General features: G+C 39.6%; 1 protein-coding gene across 5 annotated transcripts in view; it reads right to left on the minus strand.

The window, feature by feature from the left end:
• The window catches only part of LOC124280353 (trichohyalin-like), an 82,118-nt gene extending 59,716 nt beyond the window's left edge, over positions 1 to 22,402 (minus strand). For 4 of the 5 annotated variants that reach the window (XR_006899661.1, XM_046716259.1, XM_046716261.1 and 1 more), the window contains exon 1: positions 10,741 to 10,911. Coding sequence is in view for 4 of the 5 variants with exons in the window: in XM_046716259.1 (XP_046572215.1) it covers positions 10,741 to 10,798 (58 nt within the window). In the remaining variant the exon portion in view is untranslated. Of the gene's footprint in view, positions 1 to 10,740; positions 10,912 to 22,325 lie in introns of those variants that run through there. The other variant, XM_046716260.1, reaches the window with a different exon arrangement.
• Between the last annotated feature and the right edge of the window lie 1,928 nt (positions 22,403 to 24,330).

A 24,330-nucleotide genomic window follows, 5' to 3' on the forward strand; every position in this document is an offset into this window, starting at 1 on the left:
TAACATGTGAGGCAATTCGTTTGATGGCGGGTATCGTTCAAATGCTCTGAAAATCAACAATATCACTGCAACCTTGCCAAGAGTATTTTCGCAGTTGTAAGAAGCGATTTTATTGGATAAAAATTGGTTTCTAATGACACTTTTCTGCCAGTCTGCTATGAGGATCGTGATTGGTCAAAATAAGGCACGTGACCTAAGGCAGCCAATCATAAGACAGCAATGGATACCATCCTCGTAAACGAAAACTTTTAGATTCAGACGAAAAGGTTTGGGCAAAATCATGCTATTCTGAACATGTTACGCAAAATAACACCACATATACGTATATTATGGAACTTAGTGGTCGTATCGTGCTAGGTTATGACCTGTGACAAAAAGGTTTCATGCATATATTTTAGCATTAAACATCGTGTCCGAGAGCTAAGTTCGCGGCGATGAAAGCCGAGATGTCACTTGAATTACATTACAAGATCGCACAAATAAGATGGAAATAGTAAGTTGTAATGCACGTTTGCCAACTTTTATGAGTACTGTTGTTGATTTTATTCTTCCGTTTATTCAATTTGTTTAATTAAGTGTTTTCAGACATTGTTAAAAGTGACAGATTTAATAAATGAATCATACGTTAGTTTGGTTCCTAAAATTATATGATATATCATTTTGATGACTGTGTGATATTTCCAGTTCTTTAACTAGTATACTGCCTTACGCTTTTCAAATGATATTTGAGGTGATGGAGTAGAGTAATGGTTAAAGAGCTTGCCCATCAAACGGAAGACCCAGGTTCGATTCCCCACATGGGTAATGTGTGAAGCCCATTTCTGGTGATATCGGTGGAATATTGCTATAAGTGCCATAAAACCAAAATCACTCACTCACTCATACTTTCTCTGTGGTTTTGGTATTATTTGTACTGTGTAACCTGAAATCTGTAAAGTAGTTCATTTCCTTGTGTTTTCCTTCCAAACTGAGGAAACAATGGCAGAAGCAATGACGGAAGTATTCACTCATGGCAGCGACACCATTGAACGCTGACTTGGATATCGTAATGTTTCCTTCAGTATGCACAAAACAGGATCTGTATTCACAATCATCTCAAAATATACAGGAATATGTATTACAATGTAGATTCATGTATCACAGTATACTGCAACTAAAACAATACTCCAAAGATTACGAATGTTTAAAGTTTGACTGAGTGTGAGTGAGTGAGTGAGTTTAGTTTTACGCCGCACTCAGCAATATTCCAGCTATATGGCGGTGGTCTGTAAATAATCGAGTCTGGACCAGACAATCCAGTGATCAACAGCATGAGCATTGATCTGCACAACTGGGAACCGATGACAAGTGTCAACCAAGTCAGCGAGCCTGTCCACCCGATCCGTTAGTCGCCTCTTACGACAAGCATGGGTTACTGAAGGCACATTCTAACCCGGACCTTCACGGGTCCATTTCAGATCTGAATGAGTTTGGTTAAACATTGCATTGAACAGTGCAAATTATCAAAGCATCAGAATTCAAACAAAATGACTTCAAAATATTGACTTCATACACTTCATCTGTGCATATTGGAAATTTTTTCCCACACTATCCAATATAAAACTTATTACCTGAATGGATTTTTACATAAGGCTTGTTTACCAATCCGATTTCAAAGGAAATGAATATGTGTAAACTAAATATGAAAGCATGTCAGCTTGATGAAAATTCAAAGTGATTCTAAAGGTTTACAACATGGACAAGGTGCTGACAAACCATTTAACAGGTGAACAAGATTTGAAACACAATCCTATGTTCCAGTCACACCCTGGACTGTAATGGGATGCATGTCTGCACATCGATTTACGGCCCCCTTGACCCTGAACCTAAGTTATGACATCAAAGTACGAGACTACATCCTTGCATAATGACAGAAATTAAATTATGAAATGCTCCTATTTCTTCAGCAGGATCAGATTTCAAAGGAAATTAAATTCCAAGTTCAACGTGCCTCCTCCGTTTGTCCTCCGGCACTTTGCCAAGTTTCATTAATTTGGTACGAAGTGTGTTTTTGTGCTCGGCTTGCAGTAATGTGACTGTACACCAGATGAAGGGGCTTGTGTTTAATACGCATGTAACACATGACACGTACAGATTCCTACAGGCGAGTACGTGTCACACTGACTTTGAGAATGCCCGTGCAAATGTGGTGAGAATAAATCATATCTGACAACTACACTGTTTTAATCTAATAACCCCTTGAAGCCTTAAGCGTTTACATAGAGTTGGGACAAGGACCTCCTTTGACGTACATGATTAATGTTGAACAAATTAAATATGATACATACCTCTACATTGTTATTACAACTACTTCACAGATGGAGACACATGTATAGGGTTTCATATTGCACCATGTGGGGAACCCTCACCACTAAATTGTTCCTCCTTCTCAGAGAAATTTGAAAATTACGTATTCGATGAAAGTATATTTAAAGTATTAACACAATACACAGAACAGTGTGTCAGAAAGGACCACCTATCACAAGTAATGTTGAATAAATCAACTCAATATCCCAGGTACTTCAGAGTGAGTGAGTGAGTGGAGGTGAAATTGGGTTTAACGTCGTACTTGAGAATATTTCGCTCATATGACGACGTGCATGTGCGTGTATGTGTATGTGTATACTTTTTTTTGAGGATTATAGTGCTGACAAACCAAACATCATTATCAGATGTAAATTCTAGCCTTGAACCGACAATAATCAGATTCAGGCGTACTAGGTGAGGTGAGGTGAAATTGGGTTTAACGTCGTACTTGAGAATATTTCGCTCATATGACGACGTGCATGCGTGTGTATGTGTATGTGCGGCTGCTTGTACTAGCCCAGACTGAAGCTGGTTTTATAGTGCTAGCCCACTGAGATACCATGCCGCAGTGAAGCATGAATACCCCACTCAGACACATTATACTGACTCCGAGCCGACCAGCCCTTGTTGTACCCATTAATGCCGAGCGCCAGGCAGGCACCAACAAGTACCATATTTTAACGTCAATTGGTATGACGCGGTCGGGGATCGAACCTGCGACCTTCCGCTCTCCGGGGGTTCATGATGAAGAAACCCACAAATGCATGAAAATGTTCCACTGGCTTTGAAGAATGAAGGTGAATACCAAATGTTTGCCTTGTCAACGCATCAGGTCGGGCCAGGTCAGGATTCCTGTCCTGGTAGCTACTAGTAGGCTAGGGTCGGTGACAGTTACTGCTGGCACATGACACACACTGAGAGAAGGGGCTTCAGGGGAGACGCCATCTGACAATTGCTATGTGTGTCACAGTTCTGAGTGAGTGAGTGAGTGAGTGAGCGAGTGAGTGAGAAATAAAGAGCAAGGATGGAGTCACCGGGGTTCATGATGAAGAAACCCACCAAATGCATGAAAATGTTCCACTGGCTTTGAAGAATGAAGGTGAATACCAAATGTTTGCCTTGTCAACGCATCAGGTCGGGCCAGGTCAGGATTCCCTGTCCTGTTAGCTACTAGTAGGCTAGGGTCGGTGACAGTTACTGCTGGCACATGACACACACTGAGAGAATGGGCTCCAGGGGAGATGCCATCTGACAATTGCTATGTGTGTCACAGTTCTCTGAGTGAGTGAGTGAGTGAGAGAAATAAAGAGCAAGGATGGAGCCATCGGGGTTCATGATGAAGAAACCCACCAAATGCATGAAACTGTGTTACAACATGTGAATGTTGTATGAAGCTCCAGTTCTGGATAACTTATCCAGTTTGTCATGTGTCAAAAATGTGTCTTGCAAAGGACAGAGCCCATACATTGTTGTGCTGGCGTTCTTCATTTCTTAATCCACACCCTTACATTACACACGTTAAATGGGTCATGTTTCACTTTCACATTAAAAAGAATTACAGGTTTTAGCCTCAGCAGCATTTTTTATGCTGAAATTAGTTGGCAGGAAGAGTGTTTCATATCACAGGAATTTCAGGCAGGATGACAGCTTGTAACAGTGAGGTCGTCCAGTGCAGTTTGGTCTTTTCCTCTACTAACGTCTGTTTTACCTCGCTCTCACCAACATACACATTTAATATCTACTCGGGCAGTAAGAAATCCACTAAGATACATGTCAGGAATAATGGGTACCGTATTTCCTCTAATAAGCACCCGGTCGTGTAATTTTTCAACAGACTTCCAGACACGGTGCTTATTTGAGACCGGCGCTAATTGGAGACCCAGCGCTTATTGGAGACCCAGTGCTTATTGGAGACCTAGTGCTTATTGGAGACCAGTGCTTATTGCTGCTCTGATTACATAATATCCATCAACCTGTGCCATGTGGAGGACAGGAAGTTATGACTAAAGGGACCATGCCTTAATAAATCGATTTCTGGATCTATTAGAGGCCTGGCGCTTATTTCTAAAACCGCTGATTTACCCCCAGCGTTTATAAGAGACCCGGCGCTTATTAGAGGAAATACAGTATATTATACAATGACTGTTGATGCATTATTCAGTATATTCAGTGAAACATTTACAACATATATTCTTTTATATGTTTTGACCATGTTGACAGTGTTAATTAATGTCAGTGATAGAAATACTTTTTTTTCTAAGTGTGCCTTAGGGCACCAGACAAATATTTTAGTTCTTTAGAATAAATGACGATGATGATCATTTAAAATTTATTGTAAAGAAATGCGTTTATGAGCATTCAAATATGTATGGTATTATTCAATTTGAAAAAAAAAAAAAATTGTTATGGGGATTTAATGACTAAATGTGAGTTATGTCTCTTAAAAAATTAGGCGTGTCAAAAGGGCACCAGAACATTTTTAACCGTGCCATTTCTGTATTTACCGTGCCATGGCACACTCATATATGAGGTATTTCGAACCCTGAATGTCAATGGCCAGTGATCACATTACTGACAAAAAACTATGTAAGAAACTGTTTGAAGATATTAGTAACTGTCTGATCAGCATTCTTGAAGTTGGTGATTCAATAACAAAGCATAATGAATAAATTACAACATCTTGTTTATCGAATAGAGTGACAATTATATATGAATGTTCTCATATCTCCTGCTGATGAGTGGCACCCGAATTCAAGACAAAATTCTCCCTTTTTGAAAAAATCATGAATATTCTATCCTAGTTATCAATAATGATGATTTGAATTCATGTTGGTTGGTTGGTTGGTTTGTTGTTAAAGCCGCACTCAGCAATATTCCAGCTATATGGCGACAGTCAGTAAATAATCAAGTCTGGACCAGACAATCCAGTGATCAACATCATGAGCATCGATCTACGTAACTGGGACATGATGACATGTGTCAACGAAGTCAGCAGGACTGACCACCAGACCCCGGCAGTCACCTCTTATGACAAGCATGGGTTGCTGAAGACAAAACCTAACCCGGATCTTCACGGGTCCCTCAGACAAGGAGGCCATAAGGATTTAAATGAGGTGAAATAAGGATTCATACTTTAAGTCTGTCCCCATGGCAACAAGTAATCATCCAAATGTTTTATGACATTGTGACTTTGTGAAACCTTTCTCAAGTAAAGTAGAAAGTTCTCAAGAATAAAAATAAACAATAACAGAATAATGTTAAAAAAGACAAAAAAATTAATGTACGCAATTAAACCATATGCTCTTCCGATCTAAAAAGACTGATGATTAACACACATAGCCGCCACTTACATGGTTAAGTTAAGTAGAATACAAATTCTTCTTGTGAGAACCAGCACTATTATAACATACACTTCCTGCAACCAACACAACGTGGGGCAAGGCTTGGAGCAAACACAAACGTACACAAAACACTGGCAACAGTTCAAAAAGCTTCCCAACTCCTCAGGACAACAGAGTTCAGGTCTCGGGGGTCATGAAAAAATAGTTGCTCCCTGTCTAACATACACAACTGGTGTCTGCTGTTACAGATTGTCTGTTAATGGTGTTAAGGACCAGCCATTCCATTTACAGTCTGGATTTTTTTCAAAAGATAATCAAGCCCCTGTTTTACTGAAAAAACCCAAACAACATTCCATGTGTTTTACGTAGGGGGAAAATAATGCCCTTTTCTTCTGACGTCTGATCTACTGTCAGGTCACCTGCTATAAGTGAGTGAGTGAGTGAGCGAGAATATTTCAGCAATATCATGGCAGGGGACACCAGAAATGGGCTTTACATATTCTACCTATGTGGGGAATCAAACCCTTGTCTTTGCCGCGGGATGAACACTTTAACCACTAGGCTACCCCACCACCCACCTGCTATAATTTACAGAAGACAATATTGATATGTCCAAAGAAAACAATTAGTTATTTAAATTCATTAAAAAAACCCAAATAACAACAAAATATAATGGAGCACCTGTTTATATTGGAGAAAAAATAACTGAGATCCTGAACATGAAATAAACAGCTGATCTGAAACCAAATTCCAGCCAACCGCCCCAAAAATTAAAGTCAATTAGTGGATGCTCCCACAGTTTCTGAAACGCAGTCAGATGCAGATCTTTAAAAACATTTATAAACATGTGAAAAACACAACTAGTTAACTAGTTGACTAGTTAATTGACAGTGAATCTCAAAATATTTACACTTGTGGAATATAATGCGGATAATACCACGTCACAATGCCCTGATATGACCATGATTGTAACATAAATAATTCACTTTTCAAGATATTGTTTCATTTCTTGGTATTCGAATCAATATATTATAGGAGCTCCTTATATTAACATCAGACTGTATCATCTAAATGGAGATGAGGGTTTTGGAAAGGGAAGTGAGATCTTTGTGGATAAAAAATTCTTGTTCATTAATCATTTAATTGTACTGAAAATATATCACCAATTAAGAAAGTCATGGCATTGTTTTATATACTATGTTCTTTCACATTTTAGTACATCTAGTCATTTGTAACAATTTTGAGGATACAAATTTAAGCACTTGCAGGAAATGTGACCCCTCCCTCCCCTGCCTCTGGATCAAGTCCAACACCCACCAGGTACAAGCAACTTTCTACAATGTTGTTCATATCAAATTTGAAAAAATAGGTCAGGGTTTGAAAATGAAAGTGGCGTGGTTCAAATTACCCAACCTACTCATTCTGCAAACATTAAAGTTAAACACTACCATGGGACATTTTCCATTTTTAGCCAAATATACACATGATCAAATATAGCAGAACATGATTTATTCATTTTGATTGATCAAACATTATACTATTAATGTTATTTTCAGAGCATAAGTTAACTGTTTGTAATTACCAACAGCTGAGTAAGGAGATAGGAATGTCATCTCGCTGTGCGGAAACCACAGCGTTTGTCACCAAGAATATTTGAGGTGAAAAGTGTCGGCATAAACGGAAGTTGGGTTGGATGTTTCTACATGTCTTAAATATATAACTATCATAAACAGAGCCAAGAAGCAGATATTCCATACCAACTTCCATAGCAATTTAATTATGTGAGACAAGGAGACTTATTGTATGTACATACATTCTAAGTGTGTGTGTGGGTGGTGTGTGCGTGTGCGTGCGTGCGTGCGCGCGGTAGTTGTTAGCTCAGTGGTTCAAGTGTTCCTTCATCATGCCGAAGACCCGGGTTCGATTCCCAACATGGGTACTGTGTGTGAAGCAGGTGAGTATGGTTTTACACTACTTTCAGCAACTCCAGCTCACTCACTCTAGGTGAGTCCAGGAATGAGTATGAGTTTTACACTTTTTTCAGCAATATTCCAGCAATATCACAGTGGGACTCCAGGAATGAGTGAGTGAGTTTAGTTTAGTTTTACTACAGGATTTCAGGCAATATTCCAGCAATATCACAGTGGGACTCCAGGAATATTCCAGCAATATCACAGTGGGACTCCAGGAATGAGTGAGTGAGTTTAGTTTTACACTGCTTTTAGCAATATTCCAGCAATATCACAGTGGGACTCCAGGAATGAGTGAGTGAGTTTAGTTTTACAATACAATAGCACAGTGGGATTCCAGGAAAGAGTGAGTGAGTTTAGTTTTACACCGCTTTTAGCAATATTTCAGTAATATCACTGCAGGGAACACCAGAAATGGGCTTCACACATTGTACCCATGTGGGGAATCGAACCTGGGTCTTCGGCATGACGAGCAAATGCTTTAACCACTAGGCTACCACACCCAGTTTTTTTATTCTGATATATATACTGAGTGTCAATCAATAATATTCAAGGTGTTTAATGTGTTTGAGGTGAGACACAAATTCAGAACTACCAGTCAAATCCAGACAACCCAATATCAACAGAAACAGTTGTAAGTAACCTTAAATTCTGGACCAGTGATAGCTTGCTTCAATTAAACTTGAGAGGATTGAATATATTCTGAGCATATGCACATACAAGATCAAAAAGCATCATCCATATGTGAGATAAACATACACCCAGTGACAAAGTCAAAATAGGTTAAATATAGTAAAGGAACCCCACAGCATGAAGAACCCTGAAGTCTGTAAACAGCTAGAGCTTGAAGAGGATGAGAATGTAATGTTTTACTAAATATGTAACTTCAGGTATGAGAGACTTTCAGGAACTCAGAAGTGACTGTGTTTGTCAGAAAACAACTGACCGACGCAGACTCACTGACTTCGTTGATACATGTCAGTATATCCCAATTGTGTAGACAGTCATAATGACAGTCACTGGATTGTCTGGTCCAGACTCCATTATTTACAGACAGCCATCACATTGCTGGATTATTGCTGAGTGCGGTATTAAACAACAAACATACAGACATTCTGACACATCTATTTAGAACGTTGTTGTCTTGCACGGGTCCATTGAACATGACCAGCACTTTATTAGTTAAAATAAATAAGTTTTCTTATTTGGCAAAACAAGTACTTGCCACTACTATCAGATCCCATCAGTCGCCTCTCGACATTGCATGGTCGCTTCCAACAACAGCAGGGGTGGTGGGGTAGCCTGGTGGTAAAGCGTTCGCTTGTCACGCCGAAGGCCCGGGTTCGATTCCCTACATGGGTACAATGTGTGAACCCATTTCTGGTGTCCCCCGCCGTGATATTGCTGGAATATTGCTAAAAGCACTCTAACAATGCACAATCTCACTCTAACAACAGCATGAGTTTGTTGGTGACAAACTCTAACTCACTCACTCACTCACTCACTCAAAAGTGGCATTTAACATGAAACAAATATGGATGGGGATAAATCATATGATGAAACAATATAAAAACCTTTAAATAATTGCTTCAGTGCAGTGACTCAAGATTTGAATCGGCTGGGAAAAACGGAAACCTATATTTTCAGTGGGGCGAAGAGTACCACCAGGATGCAGACATAAGGAAGAGATTTCCCAGCACTGAGACATTCACCTGCTGTTGTATTTTGTAATGAAGCGGACACTGCCATATAATGGCTATAAATACTGCTGAGCAAGGGAAAAACACAGACTGCTTATATATGAACACTTCATGAGCAGGAACCAGCTAGCAGGAGAATCAAGTTGTGTAATAAACTCTACTTGTGAATTGGTGGGTATCAGATGACAATCCCCAACCCCACTTACTGTAATTGATCTTATTAACTTTCAACACAGCGCCAGTCCTGCTAATTGGCCTATTGATTAGCATGATAACATAATGGCACTGTAGCTATCTTCCATTACATACGATTTGCATGGGTGTGCTGTTCATAGAGCGCTTGTGTTGTTGTGGACAGTTGGATGACCATTAATAATCTTGGTTCTTTCTTGGCGTGAAAAATATGAACAATTTTTGTTAGTTTCCTGCAACTCAACTAATGCCACTAGGAAGCCTGAGTTTCATGAAACAGTGGCAAATATTGATAAAAAATAGTCCCTATTATTATCGGCAAGAATTCTTCCCTTTAAGTGTATCACTTCTAAATGCCCTTCAAAGACCATATTATTATCACTGAACAGTGAAAAGCACTGGCAATTATGTCAAGGCACCATTTCAGGCAAGTAGACCAAAACATTTGGAACAGAATGTAAAACTATGCACTTTTGTTTACATTGGTTATATTATATCCAATATTGATTCCCTTGACAATTACAGAATCTATCCAAATGTTTGAACTATTTCCTGTCATAAAGGAGTAATAATGTAACACAAAGAAATAATAGAAGAGATTTTCTTCCCATGGTATGAAAAACTTCAGATATCACTGACTTTACATTAGACATGAAGACAATGTCCCTGCTGGTATCACGCCCTAAAGTGCCATAATACCGATCATATTTAACACGTGGCTGACAAACATAACTGTAAAACTGAACGTGCCAGTGTCATTACATAATCACATGATAACAGCCTGAAAACCACGTTCTTTCTCACAAATACTAATTGCACATGTGTCCATGGTTGATATAATTGAAATTCTTGTGTATTAAACTGTCACAAAGCATTGTCTGGTGTATAAAAATGTACAGGAGAATGACCTATGTGACAGTTGTTCGGATACTACTGCGACCACTGCCAAAATCACTGATGCAAATCCACAGTTCACCTGCTCCGCTTACACAACAGATTACCGTGATACGGTTCACAGGCGACTCACCATTACACCAAAAGGTCATGATAAATTTCATGACACAACGTTAACACGAACTGACATTTCAAGATTTTATTAAATCCCCAAGGACTACAGTTGACACTGACAGCCTACACACAAACAAAGACCCCCTTGGCCAGGGCAGGTGCCCGTTGAGGTTTCTATCTCACCTTGTTGTACTTTTCCCCTTTCAGGGAGCGTGTCCGACCCCTGTCTTGCCTCAGCCATGTTAACAGGCTGTCGTCAGTTCATCAGCAAGTAAATCCACTCTCCGTTTGCGATCATTTTGTTCACCATTGAATCAACATGTTGTCATCGTATATCCAGCCTTTCCATCTCGCGCAAAATACAGGAAGTGACTGGAATGCTACTTCCCTAACGACGGTCATTCATAATCGCAGCGTAGACGAACGTCTGTTGAAACTGTTGTAATAACTATTGGTCATTGTGGTACATTTGCTTTGTCTGCCGAAAAGTCACTTTAGTTTCTGAATTTTGGTTTTGCATCTTATGAACGAGTGACCAACATTGGCAACAAGGACATTAATACAAAGCAACGAAGCAACTGAGAGCCGCGATGAGGAAAGGCAGTCAATCTACAAAACTTGGTGTGATTTGGTACGTGAAACACATCTTATGAATGTTGAACAAAACGACTCAATATCCCAGGTACTTCACAGCTAGTGAGTGAGTGAGTGAATAACTCTGCTGACAACAGTATTCCAGTTATATCATGACGTGTCGGCTTAATGGAGGAAAGCCCTAAGTGAAGAAAGTCTTAGAAGATTACCACTCGAAACATACGAGCAATGATAAAATCGGGGTGAAACTGGATTCGAACCCGAAAGACTTTATTAATCCTCATACAAGTGACACCTGTTCAGATTTTCCTGAAACTGAAGAGCTTCTTTCAGGGAAATTACGATTGCAGAAATAGATGGTGCTATAAATTACCTAAAGAGCGGAAAAGCTCCAGGAGAAGATGGACTACCTGAAGTGTTCCAGTGACGTGCTCATATATTATGTTCATGTTTTATTTAATAAGATATTTGAATCTGGAAACTTCCCTACAGCTTGGAATATAGGTATGATTGTTACACTCCATAAGTCAGGAGATAAGTCAGACCCTAATAATTACCGAGGGATTTCTATATTGAACGTTATGGGAAAAATATTTACAACAGTCTTAGAAAAACGTTTGAGGGCTTGGATAGAACTGAACGACTTAATATCCGAAGCCCAAGCTGGCTTTAGATCTAGTTACTCTACCACCGACAATATATTCAATCTACAAGTTGTGCAAACAACGTGGTCGGTTTTACTGTGTATTTATTGACTTTAAGAAGGCCTTTGACTATGTAGACAGAAACAAGTTACTATTTAAATTGGCACTAAAGGGTTGTCATGAGAAAATGTTAAATATACTTCAGAATATGTATTCTTCAGTTAAATCATGTGTGAGACCAAACTAAAAAAGAACGAGTAACTTTACCACATCAGCAGAAGTTCGACAAGGATGTGTTCTTAGTCCTATACTTTTCACCTTTTTCATAAAGGAGCTTGTGACTGAAATGTATGATAAATGTGATCACGGTATATTTGTTACACAAAATATTTATAATATAATGCTACTTTTGTTTGCCGATAATGTTACAATGTTCTCTTATACTGTTTTTGGGTTACAAAAGCAATTAAATGTGATCCAATCTTTCTGTGAAAGATGGGGATTTCAAATCAATTAAGATAAAGCCAATGTTATTGTATTCAGAAATGGAGGCATTGTTGCTAAACGTGAAAGCTTGTTTTTAAACAACATAAATCTAAAAATTATACCATATTATAAGTATCTAGGTATTCTATTTTCATCAACGTTAAATTGGGCAAAAGCATGCCAAACGCTAGCAGCTCAAGCTTCACGTGCAATATAATAATGCCTCTGTTCACATTATTTCGAAAAAATAGTTGCATATCCTTTCTAGCGGCTTGTAAAATATTTGATAGCAAAGTTTCACCAATTTTACTGTATGGGTCTGAAATATGGGGGGACAAGATACTTTGAAGTTATAGAAACGTTCACACACAGTATCTAAAACGTTTCTTACAGGTTGGCAAATTCGCATCCAATAAGGCTATACTTGGCGAAACAGGGCGCCACATGATGTTTGTTTCAACACAGATAAGGGTTATATAATACTGGATTAAAATACTTCATATTATATGTTTTTGGATATCCATACCAATGCTATATAATGCTAAAAAAATTAGATGATGCTGGAGAGCAAAACCGGGTGTCAAATCTAAGAAATTTGCTATTTTACACAGGTTTTATCCACGTTTGGTATCACAAAGTGTGGATGTCCCTCGGATAGGCCTTTGCTAAGAACCTTATGTAAATTTAGAATATCTCTTCATGATTTTAATATTAATCACCTACGTAGAAACAAAAGTAAACATGTATATAAATCACTCTGTTTGCAATGTGATCTTAACGTTATAGAGGACGAGTTCCACGTCCTGTTTATTTGTAAAAAGTATCATGACCTGAGATTAAAATATCTCCCAAGCCTATCTAATATATTCAGTGAAACTGTTGTGTCATATGTTAAATACAAATAATGAGGATAATTTACGAGCACTCGTCATTTTTCTTAAAAATGTATTTCTGTTGAAATGTAAATAGAAATATTGCTGTATTGTTCACCACGTGGCATGTGTTCTAAGCTATAAGGCCGAAATACTGAATAAATATATATCATACAACTAGATACACCTCTGCGTGTCACGTGAAACCTATCCTCATCATCACAACCACACCACGCACAAGTAAGTGTTAAAGGGCCGACCATTCTGTGCTAAGACGTATTCTTATATCATCACCGGTTAATCACTTGCATCTAATACCCTATACTAAAATACCTAATACGTTAGGGTAGCTATTGGTTAATGTGTTTGCTTGAAGACCCGGGTTCCATTCACCAGATGGGTGCAATGTGTGAAGTCCATTTCTGTTGTCCTTCGCTAAAAGCGGCGCAAAACCATACTCACTCACACCCTCAAACCTTGGAGTGAGTGAGTGAGTGAGTTTAGTTAAACATATCACTCAGCAATATTCCAGCTATAGGGCGGCGGTCTGTAAATAATCGAGTCTTGACCAGACAATCCAGTGATCAACAGCAGGAGCATTGATCTGCGCAATTGGGATACGATGACAGGTGTCAACCAAGTCAGCGACCCTGTCCACCCGATCCCGTTAGTCTCCTCTTACGACAAGCATGGGTTACTGAAGATCAATATTCTAACCCGGACCTTCACGGGTTCAAACCTTGGACGTAGAGTCATCAACAACCCATTCTTGTCGTTAGAGACAAACGATATCTGTCGGATGGGTTTGTTGACTTGGTTGAAGCATGTAATTGAATCCAAACAGTGTAGACCGATGCTTGGGATGTTAATCACTGGATTGTCTGCTACAGATTCGATTATTTACTGATCGCCGTCGCGTAGCTAGAATATTGCTGAATGTGACATTAAATAAACAAAAACAACTTAAACTAATAGACGAGGAGGTTTGTTAACAGAGAATATCAGTTACAAGAAGTCGCCTTCACATATTATGAAGTGTAGTACTCCACTACGACAGAAACACTTTCACATTCAACATTATCAATACGTAAATAAAACAGACAATATAAATACTTAATATATGTCGACTTACACAAATAGCTGGATAAAGACAAGTGTTGATTTTGAATCCGGTAATTAATCCGTAGTTCTTAGCAGCCAACTGACGCTGCGTTCGTCGCAGTGATGATCTTAACAGGAGGGTCATGTTGTATATCCTCATCACGGGGAAACAGTCCCTTTAATCAGATTCAGTGAATTTCAAGTATTTTCCTGTTACAGTTTAACTTCAAGGTCAAAACTGTTTTATCATCTACCGCCCTGTCACCACCTACATGAAGGGTCTACCCGTAAAGATCCGGGTAGAATAGGTCTTCAGCAACTCATGTGCTTGCCATAAAAGGCGACTATGCTTGTCGTAAGAGGCGACTAACGGGATCGGGTGGTCAGTTTCGCTGACTTGGTTGACACATGTCATCGGTTCCCAATTGCGCAGATCGATGCTCATGCTGTTGATCACTGGATTGTCTGGTCCAGACTCGATTATTTACAGACCGCCGCCATATAGCTGGGATATTGCTGAGTGCGGCGTTAAAACTAAACTCACTCACTCACTTACATGAAGGGTCTGTGCAGTAGCCCAGTGGTTATAGCGTTCCCTCCGAGGCTTCGGTTCGAGTCTGGATACAGGCACAACATGTGAAGACCATTCCCTGTCGCGATGTTGCTGGAATGCTACCAAAAGCGGCGTAAAATAAACGCCCTCACCCAAGTGCCTGAAAGCGGCGTCTCAGACATACATGCGGGCTTGCGAAGGAATACTTCTACGCCAAAGGGATCCAGGCACTCCAGCATCGTTGACAGTGACGACGCCGTTGGGGATCATGTCAATATAACCAGCAATCAACTCATCACAGCAGTCTATCAAAGTAGTCCCTCACATCTCGGCTGAGAACGTTTGAATCGCCCCTCGTATATACAGGCAAACCTCGCTTATAGGTACACATGCATTTTCTCAACCGTTAGTTGAGAGGCGGAAACATCAAATGTTACATATTGCATAAGATTACCCGAGTATTATGCGCATTATTAAATATAACACTGTATCTATTCACCGAATTTATTTGAACCAACGGGGAATATTAAAAAGAGATATTACTAGTCGCGATATTAAAATGTATTTCCGGTCTACTTTGGTATTGATTTTGTAGGAAAGGATTAGGACTACGTGTGAATGTTCTGGTAAACACAGCCGGAAATAACTGTCAGCTGTACGCGTTTTTGCTCATTTTATCGTTGATTCAGTTAAGATATAGAGGATATTTTGTTAATGTTGTCAGATAACATATCAACTTTGTCAGATATCACTAAATGAAATATTATTTGACATTAACAAAATATTCTATTTATTATATTTTGATCATCGTTTATAAATAATCGAGACATCGAGTAAGTCTGCATTTTATTACGCAACCCAGTTGTAGTTTCAGGCAAAAGTGATATTCAACTCAGTGAAATAACATGTTATTATACTCAGTGAAAATACAGTATTATCTCCAATATTTACTGTATTTCATCCTTAAGAATATAATAAATACGCAATAATATAAAACGAGTACTTTTGATGCAGTGTCTGGAATAAATTGTACCAGAAACCATTATTATATCAGGAATAATATATTTCAACATTGTGTTGTTTTCGTTTTAGCATTTATCATAGTGAGTGTGTGAATATTGCCAACAATTTTGGAGCTATTCGCGGTCATTTACTATATATCATTGAAATAATAATGACCACTGGCAAAATGTAATTATGTAATGTATAGTATCCTTCTGAAGCTGCATGTAATTATCCAAAACTCAAATACGTTATTACGCAATTAAAAGCGACATGTGAGATATCGCTGAAGTTTTCAAGGAACAAATATTCTAATTCCATTTCAACAACCTTGTGTTGGGTCCATACAGACCGAGTAACAAAGACGCGGTAACACCAGGTGGTTGACTGAAAAAAAATCACAGTTTAGAGCTGAACTAAACTAAACTAACTGCCAACTAAACTAAGGCTTCCGTTGCCGTTCGATGCTTGGCTTGTCAAATGTAGAGGTATTATTGTAAAGACGAACCCACATAACACATGCCTCCTCACAAAAAGTGTATTTCAACAGCAGTCTCTTTACAGAGTCCTCTTCTGTAATACGTTGTTAGGATAGTAGCACAAATACACTGTGGATTTGCACAGAGCTTGATTTCCTCTATGTGGAAGTTCCAAATTAGAGCGGTGTAGCCCCCTGACTCAGTGTGAATGTAACTGTGAGAAATTTTAGTCAACACGACGGATATTGTTTCTTGACACAGAATCCTAATAAGATTGCACTTATTTCCGTCCTAGTGAGAACAAGGAAAGCTTCAGAGGAAAATAAATATATTCTTGAACCGGTTTTAATTATTTTCTAATCGCTGATCTAAACTATAAAAGAAATAATAAATAAACGACACAAATAAAATATTTCTTTTCATTTTCTTTGGACTAGATAAAAGTACCGTTGGATTTATATCTTAGAAATATATCTATTTCCCTTCTGTACAAATTTAGAAAATAAACCATTGCAAAACATAATTACCTTCACAAGAAATATGAATGGCACGATTTATTTGATACAATTCATTATTTCGAATTGATAAATAATAATGAAGAGATGACAAAACTTTATGGATAATCAACTTCTTTATTTTTTCAATGGAAACGTTTCGGTATAGATTCTTATACCGTTTTCATGCTTTTTATACTTCATCCATAAAGTTTTGTCATCTCTATACCACCAACGTCTAGAATGCGACTCAAACAAATAAAAAAGTAATGAAGTTCGGATCACGAAAACATTTATTTGATAAATAGGACGTCCTGATATAACAGGGAAAAAGAGTGCAAGTCATCTGACACACATAGCGGTGTTGAAGTGTGTTTTTAATGGAGTCTTTGTTGGAGTATATATATCGGGGTGACACATCTAAGAATATACAGGATGCGTGACGAGGTAATCTATATTTATCCATGTGTCATACGTGTTCAGCCAACCGTATCAACCAGTATACCCACACTTTGTCCGGTGGAAATGAGCTATACTTCCCCCGTGGGCTAATGCACATTCACTGCTGGGTCTATTTGGATCTGAAATAGTCTACTATAGAAATAACAAAGAAATGTATAAACTGTGGTTATTATGTAAAGGGCAGACCTATTCATATTCTGAATAACCTGAGAAAATGCTGGGGGAAAATAATGCTTTTAAAATGTTGTTTGAAAGAAATTGTATGTTACAAAAAGGTCATGGATACAAGGTGTAATTTCGAGTCAAACAATCGTAGGTTATTGTAGAGTGAGTTTAGTTTAACGCCGCACTCGGCAATATTCTAGGCGTTCCTCTATTTATGTGGTGGTGGTCTGTAAATAATCGAGTCTTGACCAGACAACCCAGTGATGAACAGCATGAGCATCGATGTACGCATTTCGGATAAGATGACAAGACATATTTGAAGAAATGGCAAAGTAGTCTAAGGCACTGCCATTCGCGATGCAGAGTTGTGTTCCTTAGACAATACTCCTTAGCAGAGTTGTGTTCCTTAGACAATACTCCTTAGCAGAGTTGTGTTCCTTAGACAATACTCCTTAGCAGAGTTGTGTTCCTTAGACAATACTCCTTAGCAGGGTTGTGTTCCTTAGACAATACTCCTTAGCAGGGTTGTGTTCCTTAGACAATACTCCTTAGCAGGGTTGTGTTCCTTAGACAATACTCCTTAGCAGGGTTGTGTTCCTTAGACAATACTCCTTAGCAGAGTTGTGTTCCTTAGACAATACTCCTTAGCAGAGTTGTGTTCCTTAGACAATACTCCTTAGCAGAGTTGTGTTCCTTAGACAATACTCCTTAGCAGAGTTGTGTTCCTTAGACAATACTCCTTAGCAGAGTTGTGTTCCTTAGACAATACTCCTTAGCAGGGTTGTGTTCCTTAGACAATACTCCTTAGCAGAGTTGTGTTCCTTAGACAATACTCCTTAGCAGAGTTGTGTTCCTTAGACAATACTCCTTAGCAGGGTTGTGTTCCTTAGACAATACTACTTAGCAGGGTTGTGTTCCTTAGACAATACTCCTTAGCAGGGGTTGTGTTCCTTAGACAATACTCCTTAGCAGGGTTGTGTTCCTTAGACAATACTCCTTAGCAGGGTTGTGTTCCGACAATACTCCTTAGCAGAGTTGTGTTCCTTAGACAATACTCCTTAGCAGGGTTGTGTTCCTTAGACAATACTACTTAGCAGAGTTGTGTTCCTTAGACAATACTCCTTAGCAGGGTTGTGTTCCTTAGACAATACTCCTTAGCAGGGTTGTGTTCCTTAGACAATACTCCTTAGCAGAGTTGTGTTCCTTAGACAATACTCCTTAGCAGAGTTGTGTTCCTTAGACAATACTCCTTAGCAGGGTTGAGTTCCTTAGACAATACTCCTTAGCAGAGTTGTGTTCCTTAGACAATACTCCTTAGCAGAGTTGTGTTCCTTAGACACGCATGGCTTGGTTTGAAACCTAGTTCTCTCTGTGTGAATTAGTGAGTGAGTATGGTTTCACGCCGCATTTAGCATTATTTCACCAATATCACGAAAGGGGACACCAGAAATGGGCTTCACACATTGCACCCATGTGGGGAATCGAACTCGGATTTTCAGTGTGACGCAGTTCTCTCCGACCAGGTTTCAAAGCCTTTTAGCACTACACACTTTTGAGAAAAGGAGGGGTGCACACTTCATTTTCAACCGAGTTTCAATGGTCATTTAATAAACTTTCAGGGCACAGGGGGTGGGGTGGGGGGTGCGCGCACCCCTGCACCCCCCTCTGGATCCGCCTATGTGGGTTACACCAAAATGATGAGTGTTACATATCAGAATGCATGCAAAATGCACTACCTATAATAAGAATTTGTTTTCTTCACAGTTTGGAGTATTATTAAGCTTCTAGCGATGTTAGAAAATCTTTAGACGGTCGCATTTGGGCTAAACAAACCTGTGGTTGACAGCATGAGAACCATCGGGATAAGGTTTTCCTACGACTATCAAAGATGTACAGGAACCGGAATGTAAGACAATATCCGGCAGATAATCGAGTGTGGACCAGACAAACCAGTGATTAATATTAAGCTAGCAGCAATGATCACATCGGGTTACGATGACCTGTTACTGCGATCAAGTCTGAACACCCGATCTGTAAACATGCCAACACGGCATTTACAGTTCCTGAATGACTGTTAGTGAAGGGAAAGACAGTTGAGTTTGAGCATCCAGTGTGTGTGTGTGTGCGTGTGCGTGCGTGCGCGCTCGAACGTGTGCACGTGTCTCTCTCATTGCAAAATCACAGTGAGTTCATGTAGGCAATAAGTCAACAATGGTTTATATATATTTTATGTTCGCTTCAATCATTCGCTTGCTCGTATACAGCTGGTAAACTTGCACACAAGCTTGGCTAAGGAGTATTGATGGTTACTTTGCCATACATCTTTATGCAACATTAAAATAATCACAAAAATCACCGAAAGCCAAATGTTGAAGAACGGTCAAATTCAAACAAATGTTTAAATGAGCACTTAATCAAATACTAAAGTCCCTAAACATATACTAGTTTTATATGAAAGGTATTGTCATTCAATAACCATGTTTGCAAAGTGCTTCGGGTTCAAACAATAATTAATCGAGACAGAATACAATATTAAACTGAAAGCTATGTTTTAACTTCAATAATTTGCAATTAGATATTAGATGGAATTCCATAAAAGGGGCGGTGGGGTAGCCAAGTGGTTAAAGCGGTTGCTCGTCACACCGAAGACCCAGGTTCGATTCCCCACGTGGGTACAATGTGTGAAGCCTAATTCTGGTGTCCCCCGCCGTGACATTGCTAAAAGCGGCGTAAAACTCACTCACGTATTACACATACATCTTTTGAAATTACTCGAGAACCAGTCCAGCAAAATCTCTTCGAGAATCAGAACTACAGATGCTCAGGAACTTCGTGCATGAACATTGTTTATTGTGTTACGTGCGTGTCGGATTGCAGTTTGGCCCGGGTTTTACGTGCGCTGCCCAATGCAAGAAATACGTGTTTACAGAAAGGCATGCGTCGAAGCTGCGCTCCTTTCAGCGACGCTATCGGGCCTACTGTCTCCATGTGGACCTATTCTTACTTTCGAATAATTCGGCGCCAAGTGAGTGAGTGATTTGGGTTTAAAGCCGCATTGAATGAATGGGTGTGCTTTCAGTTATCTCAAGGTGAGTCAGCTGGATGTGGAAAGTGAACCGAATTGATGGGGTGGGCGTTTTTGTATTGTATTTTGTTTGAGTTTAACTACGTATTATACGTTGTTTGAGCGACATGATAACTTCTGAGTGAGTGAGTTATGGTTTACGCCGCTTTTAGCTATATTCCAGCAACATCACGGCGGGGGACACCAGAAATGGGCTTCACACATTGTACCCATGTGGGGATTCGAACCCGGGTCTTCGGCGTGACGAGCCAACGCTTTAACCACTAGGCTACCCCACCGCCCCCAGCAATATCATGACGAGAGACACCAGAAATTGTACCAATGTGCGAAATCGAACCCGAGCCTTCGGTTTGTTTGTTTGTTTAACAGCGAACCCAGCAATATTCCAGCAATATGGCGGCGGTCTGGAAGTAAACGCGTACGGACCAGAGTGACTGAGTGAGTTTAGTTTTACGCCGAACTCAGCAATATTCCAGGTATATGGCGGGTATGAACCAGACAATCCGATGAAATGTGTCAACCATGTCACCGAGCCTGACCACCCAATCACTCAGACATTTACCATTTCGGGACATTCCACGGATTCAGATACGGTATTAGCATAGCTTGGAACGTAAGTAGGGAACATTGTTTACTAGTACTTGTTGTCACTATGCCTTGAGCTCAGCAGTACGGACATAGACCATGGGTTGGTGAGCTGATGTAATCGTAATGAGTGAGTTTAGTTATACGCCGCTTTTAGCAATATTCCAGCAATTTCACAGCGGGGGAAACCGGATATCGGCTTCACACATTGTATCAATTGGGGGAATCGAACCCGGGTCTTCGGCGTGACGAGCGAAAGCTTTAACCAGGAGGCTACCCAACCGCCCCTTCATCGGTTATCATTTTTAACTGGGGCATGGTATCTCAGTGGACAGTATTATTAAACCTGCATTAGCCATGACAAGCACACGCACACACACGCACGCACACGCACACAGACACAATGCGGTGCAATGGTCTTGAACGCGACCCCATTTTACCGGACCTTACCCCAAACAACCTAACGTTGATAGCCAAATCACTGAATCTGTAGTGTAAGCTAAGACCCATCCACATAAATCGATACTGCTATACTGACAGACACATGCAGACATAGACTTATATACAATAGGCCTAACCGAGCAGCACAAGCGTCGCTGTGTGAATGCAGAGAGGTTGTCTGACTCCCAGACCAAGAGAATAAATTAAATACGAGTCCTACTCAAGTCTAGATTGCCTCAGCTCAAGAAATGAAATGTTCTCTGTTCCATTTGGATTTGTTTTGCAAATAAATATATTTTTTTTTTTACATTTTTGTATAAAATAATCTTTGTCTGTGACGAATTTCGCGAAGAGCCTATTGGTTGTAGTGGGGATAATTTACAATCCATGGGCGGATCCAGGAATTGGGGGTGGGGTGGGGGGGTGTCAGGGGTTTCGAACCCCCTATTGGCTCCGCCAACGCAAAAAAAATAAATATTCAATGTGGTCTTGTGTCATTTTCAAAAGGGGGTGGGTGGGTTCGAACCCCTGAACCCCCCTCTGGATCCGCCGTGGGTGGGTTCGGACCCCCTGAACCCCCCTCTGGATCCGCCAATGCAATCTAATCGTCTTCTATTCTCCCTGGTTGTAGTAAGTGCATATTCACATGTTACAAAATCACATGTTGCAAAAGAGTTCAGCACTTACCCTAAATACACGATTGAATTTTTTTTTCTGTTAAAAACATCATTCCTTCGTCAGTATTGGACAAGAAAAGAACAGCGAGAATCTGTCCAGCAGTATACACTACAATAATATGACCAACCTTTTCCTGTTTGAGACCCATCGTCATGGCAATCTGTCATATCCAATACACGGAAACACAGTATCCAGCCCGACTGACCTTGGACAATCTGTTGTCACATGACGCGGGTCGTAAAAGGCCGTGCCTGTTTTATCACGAGCCTTATCAAACAGCACAGGGCAACCGATATAGTGACGTCACAATAAAACAACGTCCCCGACCCTAACCTATCACGGCTTGTGAGGACTGTTGACGAAGAAGCACAAAAGCACACGAACGAAAGTATTACTTGGAATTAATACTTTTCTCACACCGACATATGGGTGCGTCGCACTCAGAGTCTGCTACTTACCACTTGACATAAAATGACACTGATGCATTTAAAGTTCAGTGTGACATGCGGTATCAACTGACAGGGGCGTAGCTGCCATATAGGCAAAGAGGCAATTGCCTACACATAATATTGTAAAATACAATGTTAAAAAAAGGAAATGATAAATTTGAAAGAAAAATGTTACAGGTGAATTTATTTCAACATGCTGAAAGCATGAATATGTACGTATAATAATTGCATTCTTAATGTTTTGCCTACATATAATAATTGGCTCAGATACGCCCCTGACTGAAATCAATTTCTTTTAACTTTACTTAACATCAAAACATTTAGGGCTTTGAAAAGCCTTTTCGGGCCCTTAGGTTACCACATTCGTGACACACTCGCGTTATTCCAGGACAAGCCGAACAGTTCGGAAAGGGACGAGTGGTGACGAATGGGGTTGCCAGTACTTGACGAGTTGTCTCCCTTATATCTATATGGAATACGGTTCTGTTTCCACATACATGAAGGGTAAGCCTAGTGGTTAAAGCGTTTGCTCGTCACCCGGGTTCGATTCCCCACATGGTTACGATGTGTGAAGCCCATTTCTGGCGACCGCGTCGTAATATTGCTGAAATAATGCTGAAAGCGGTGTAAAGTAAAGCCACTCACTCACACTTCATCGACCAAGACTATTCTCTGAATTAGCGGATGGAGCGTGAGGCCGTAAGGTTCGTAGTTCTAGTCTAGTTGTTGTTTCCCTCCCTGTAGTTCGGCATTAAAGGGTTAAGAAAAGGACTGGTAGACTAGCAGCCAGTGCACGGTATCTGGGTGGGTATCAGTGGTGGTCCGATTAATTGAAATAATCGAAGATTGGTCGCAGTGACTAAACGACCAAGCAATCGATCATGTTTTTTCATAAGAGAACACAAACAATTCAGGAACACTTGTTTTCATCAACAATATTGTTCACATGGTTGGTTTTGTCTGTTACATTTCATAAGCATTACAAGCTCGTTCCAAGTCATGATTAATTTATCTTTAACACACCAAGAAATTTATGTTCCTAACATACTAGTCATCCTTTAAAGATGTGAAATTTAGCCAAAACACCCAAAAATAACTACATGTTTTTTTCCTTATTTTTTTTGTGCATTAACAAATTTCATAAATGATGCTAGCCAATTAATTCGATGATTGATCGGTGGTAATGAACAAATCATCAATTATGAGATTTTAACCAATTCCCAACACTAGTGGGTATCCAAGTTACGTAGATAATGTCACTGAAATGAACATAAAGAAGAAAAAAAAACAGTTCCTAAATATTCATAAAATTTGATAAAAACGGACCCCAGAGCCCAGAGACTTTCTTCAAGCTGTAGAAATCTAGGCTTACCACATATTCTAGACTTTCATGGGCTATATTGGGTATATTTGAATGGGTCGAGAGAAGATAGTGATAAACCACACAAACCTATAGCTACTTTCGAGATAATCGCTTTTGAAAGTTTGGTCATTCATGAAAATATATTTGTGTTACTTTTGAAATAAAATGAAACTATTTTGTAATCATTTATATTTCTGGCAGCAAGCCAAAAAGACACAGTTTGGTTTGTTTACAGGAAAATGTGTTTTTATGTGCTTGAAGATACCTACTGTAAACATTTTATGTTGGTTACCACTTTCATGCCAAAACGAGTTTGTCAT

The sequence above is a fragment of the Haliotis rubra genome, unplaced genomic scaffold (genome assembly GCF_003918875.1).
Source record: "Haliotis rubra isolate DU_JTF1 unplaced genomic scaffold, ASM391887v1 Scf265, whole genome shotgun sequence".
NCBI lineage: Eukaryota > Metazoa > Mollusca > Gastropoda > Lepetellida > Haliotidae > Haliotis > Haliotis rubra.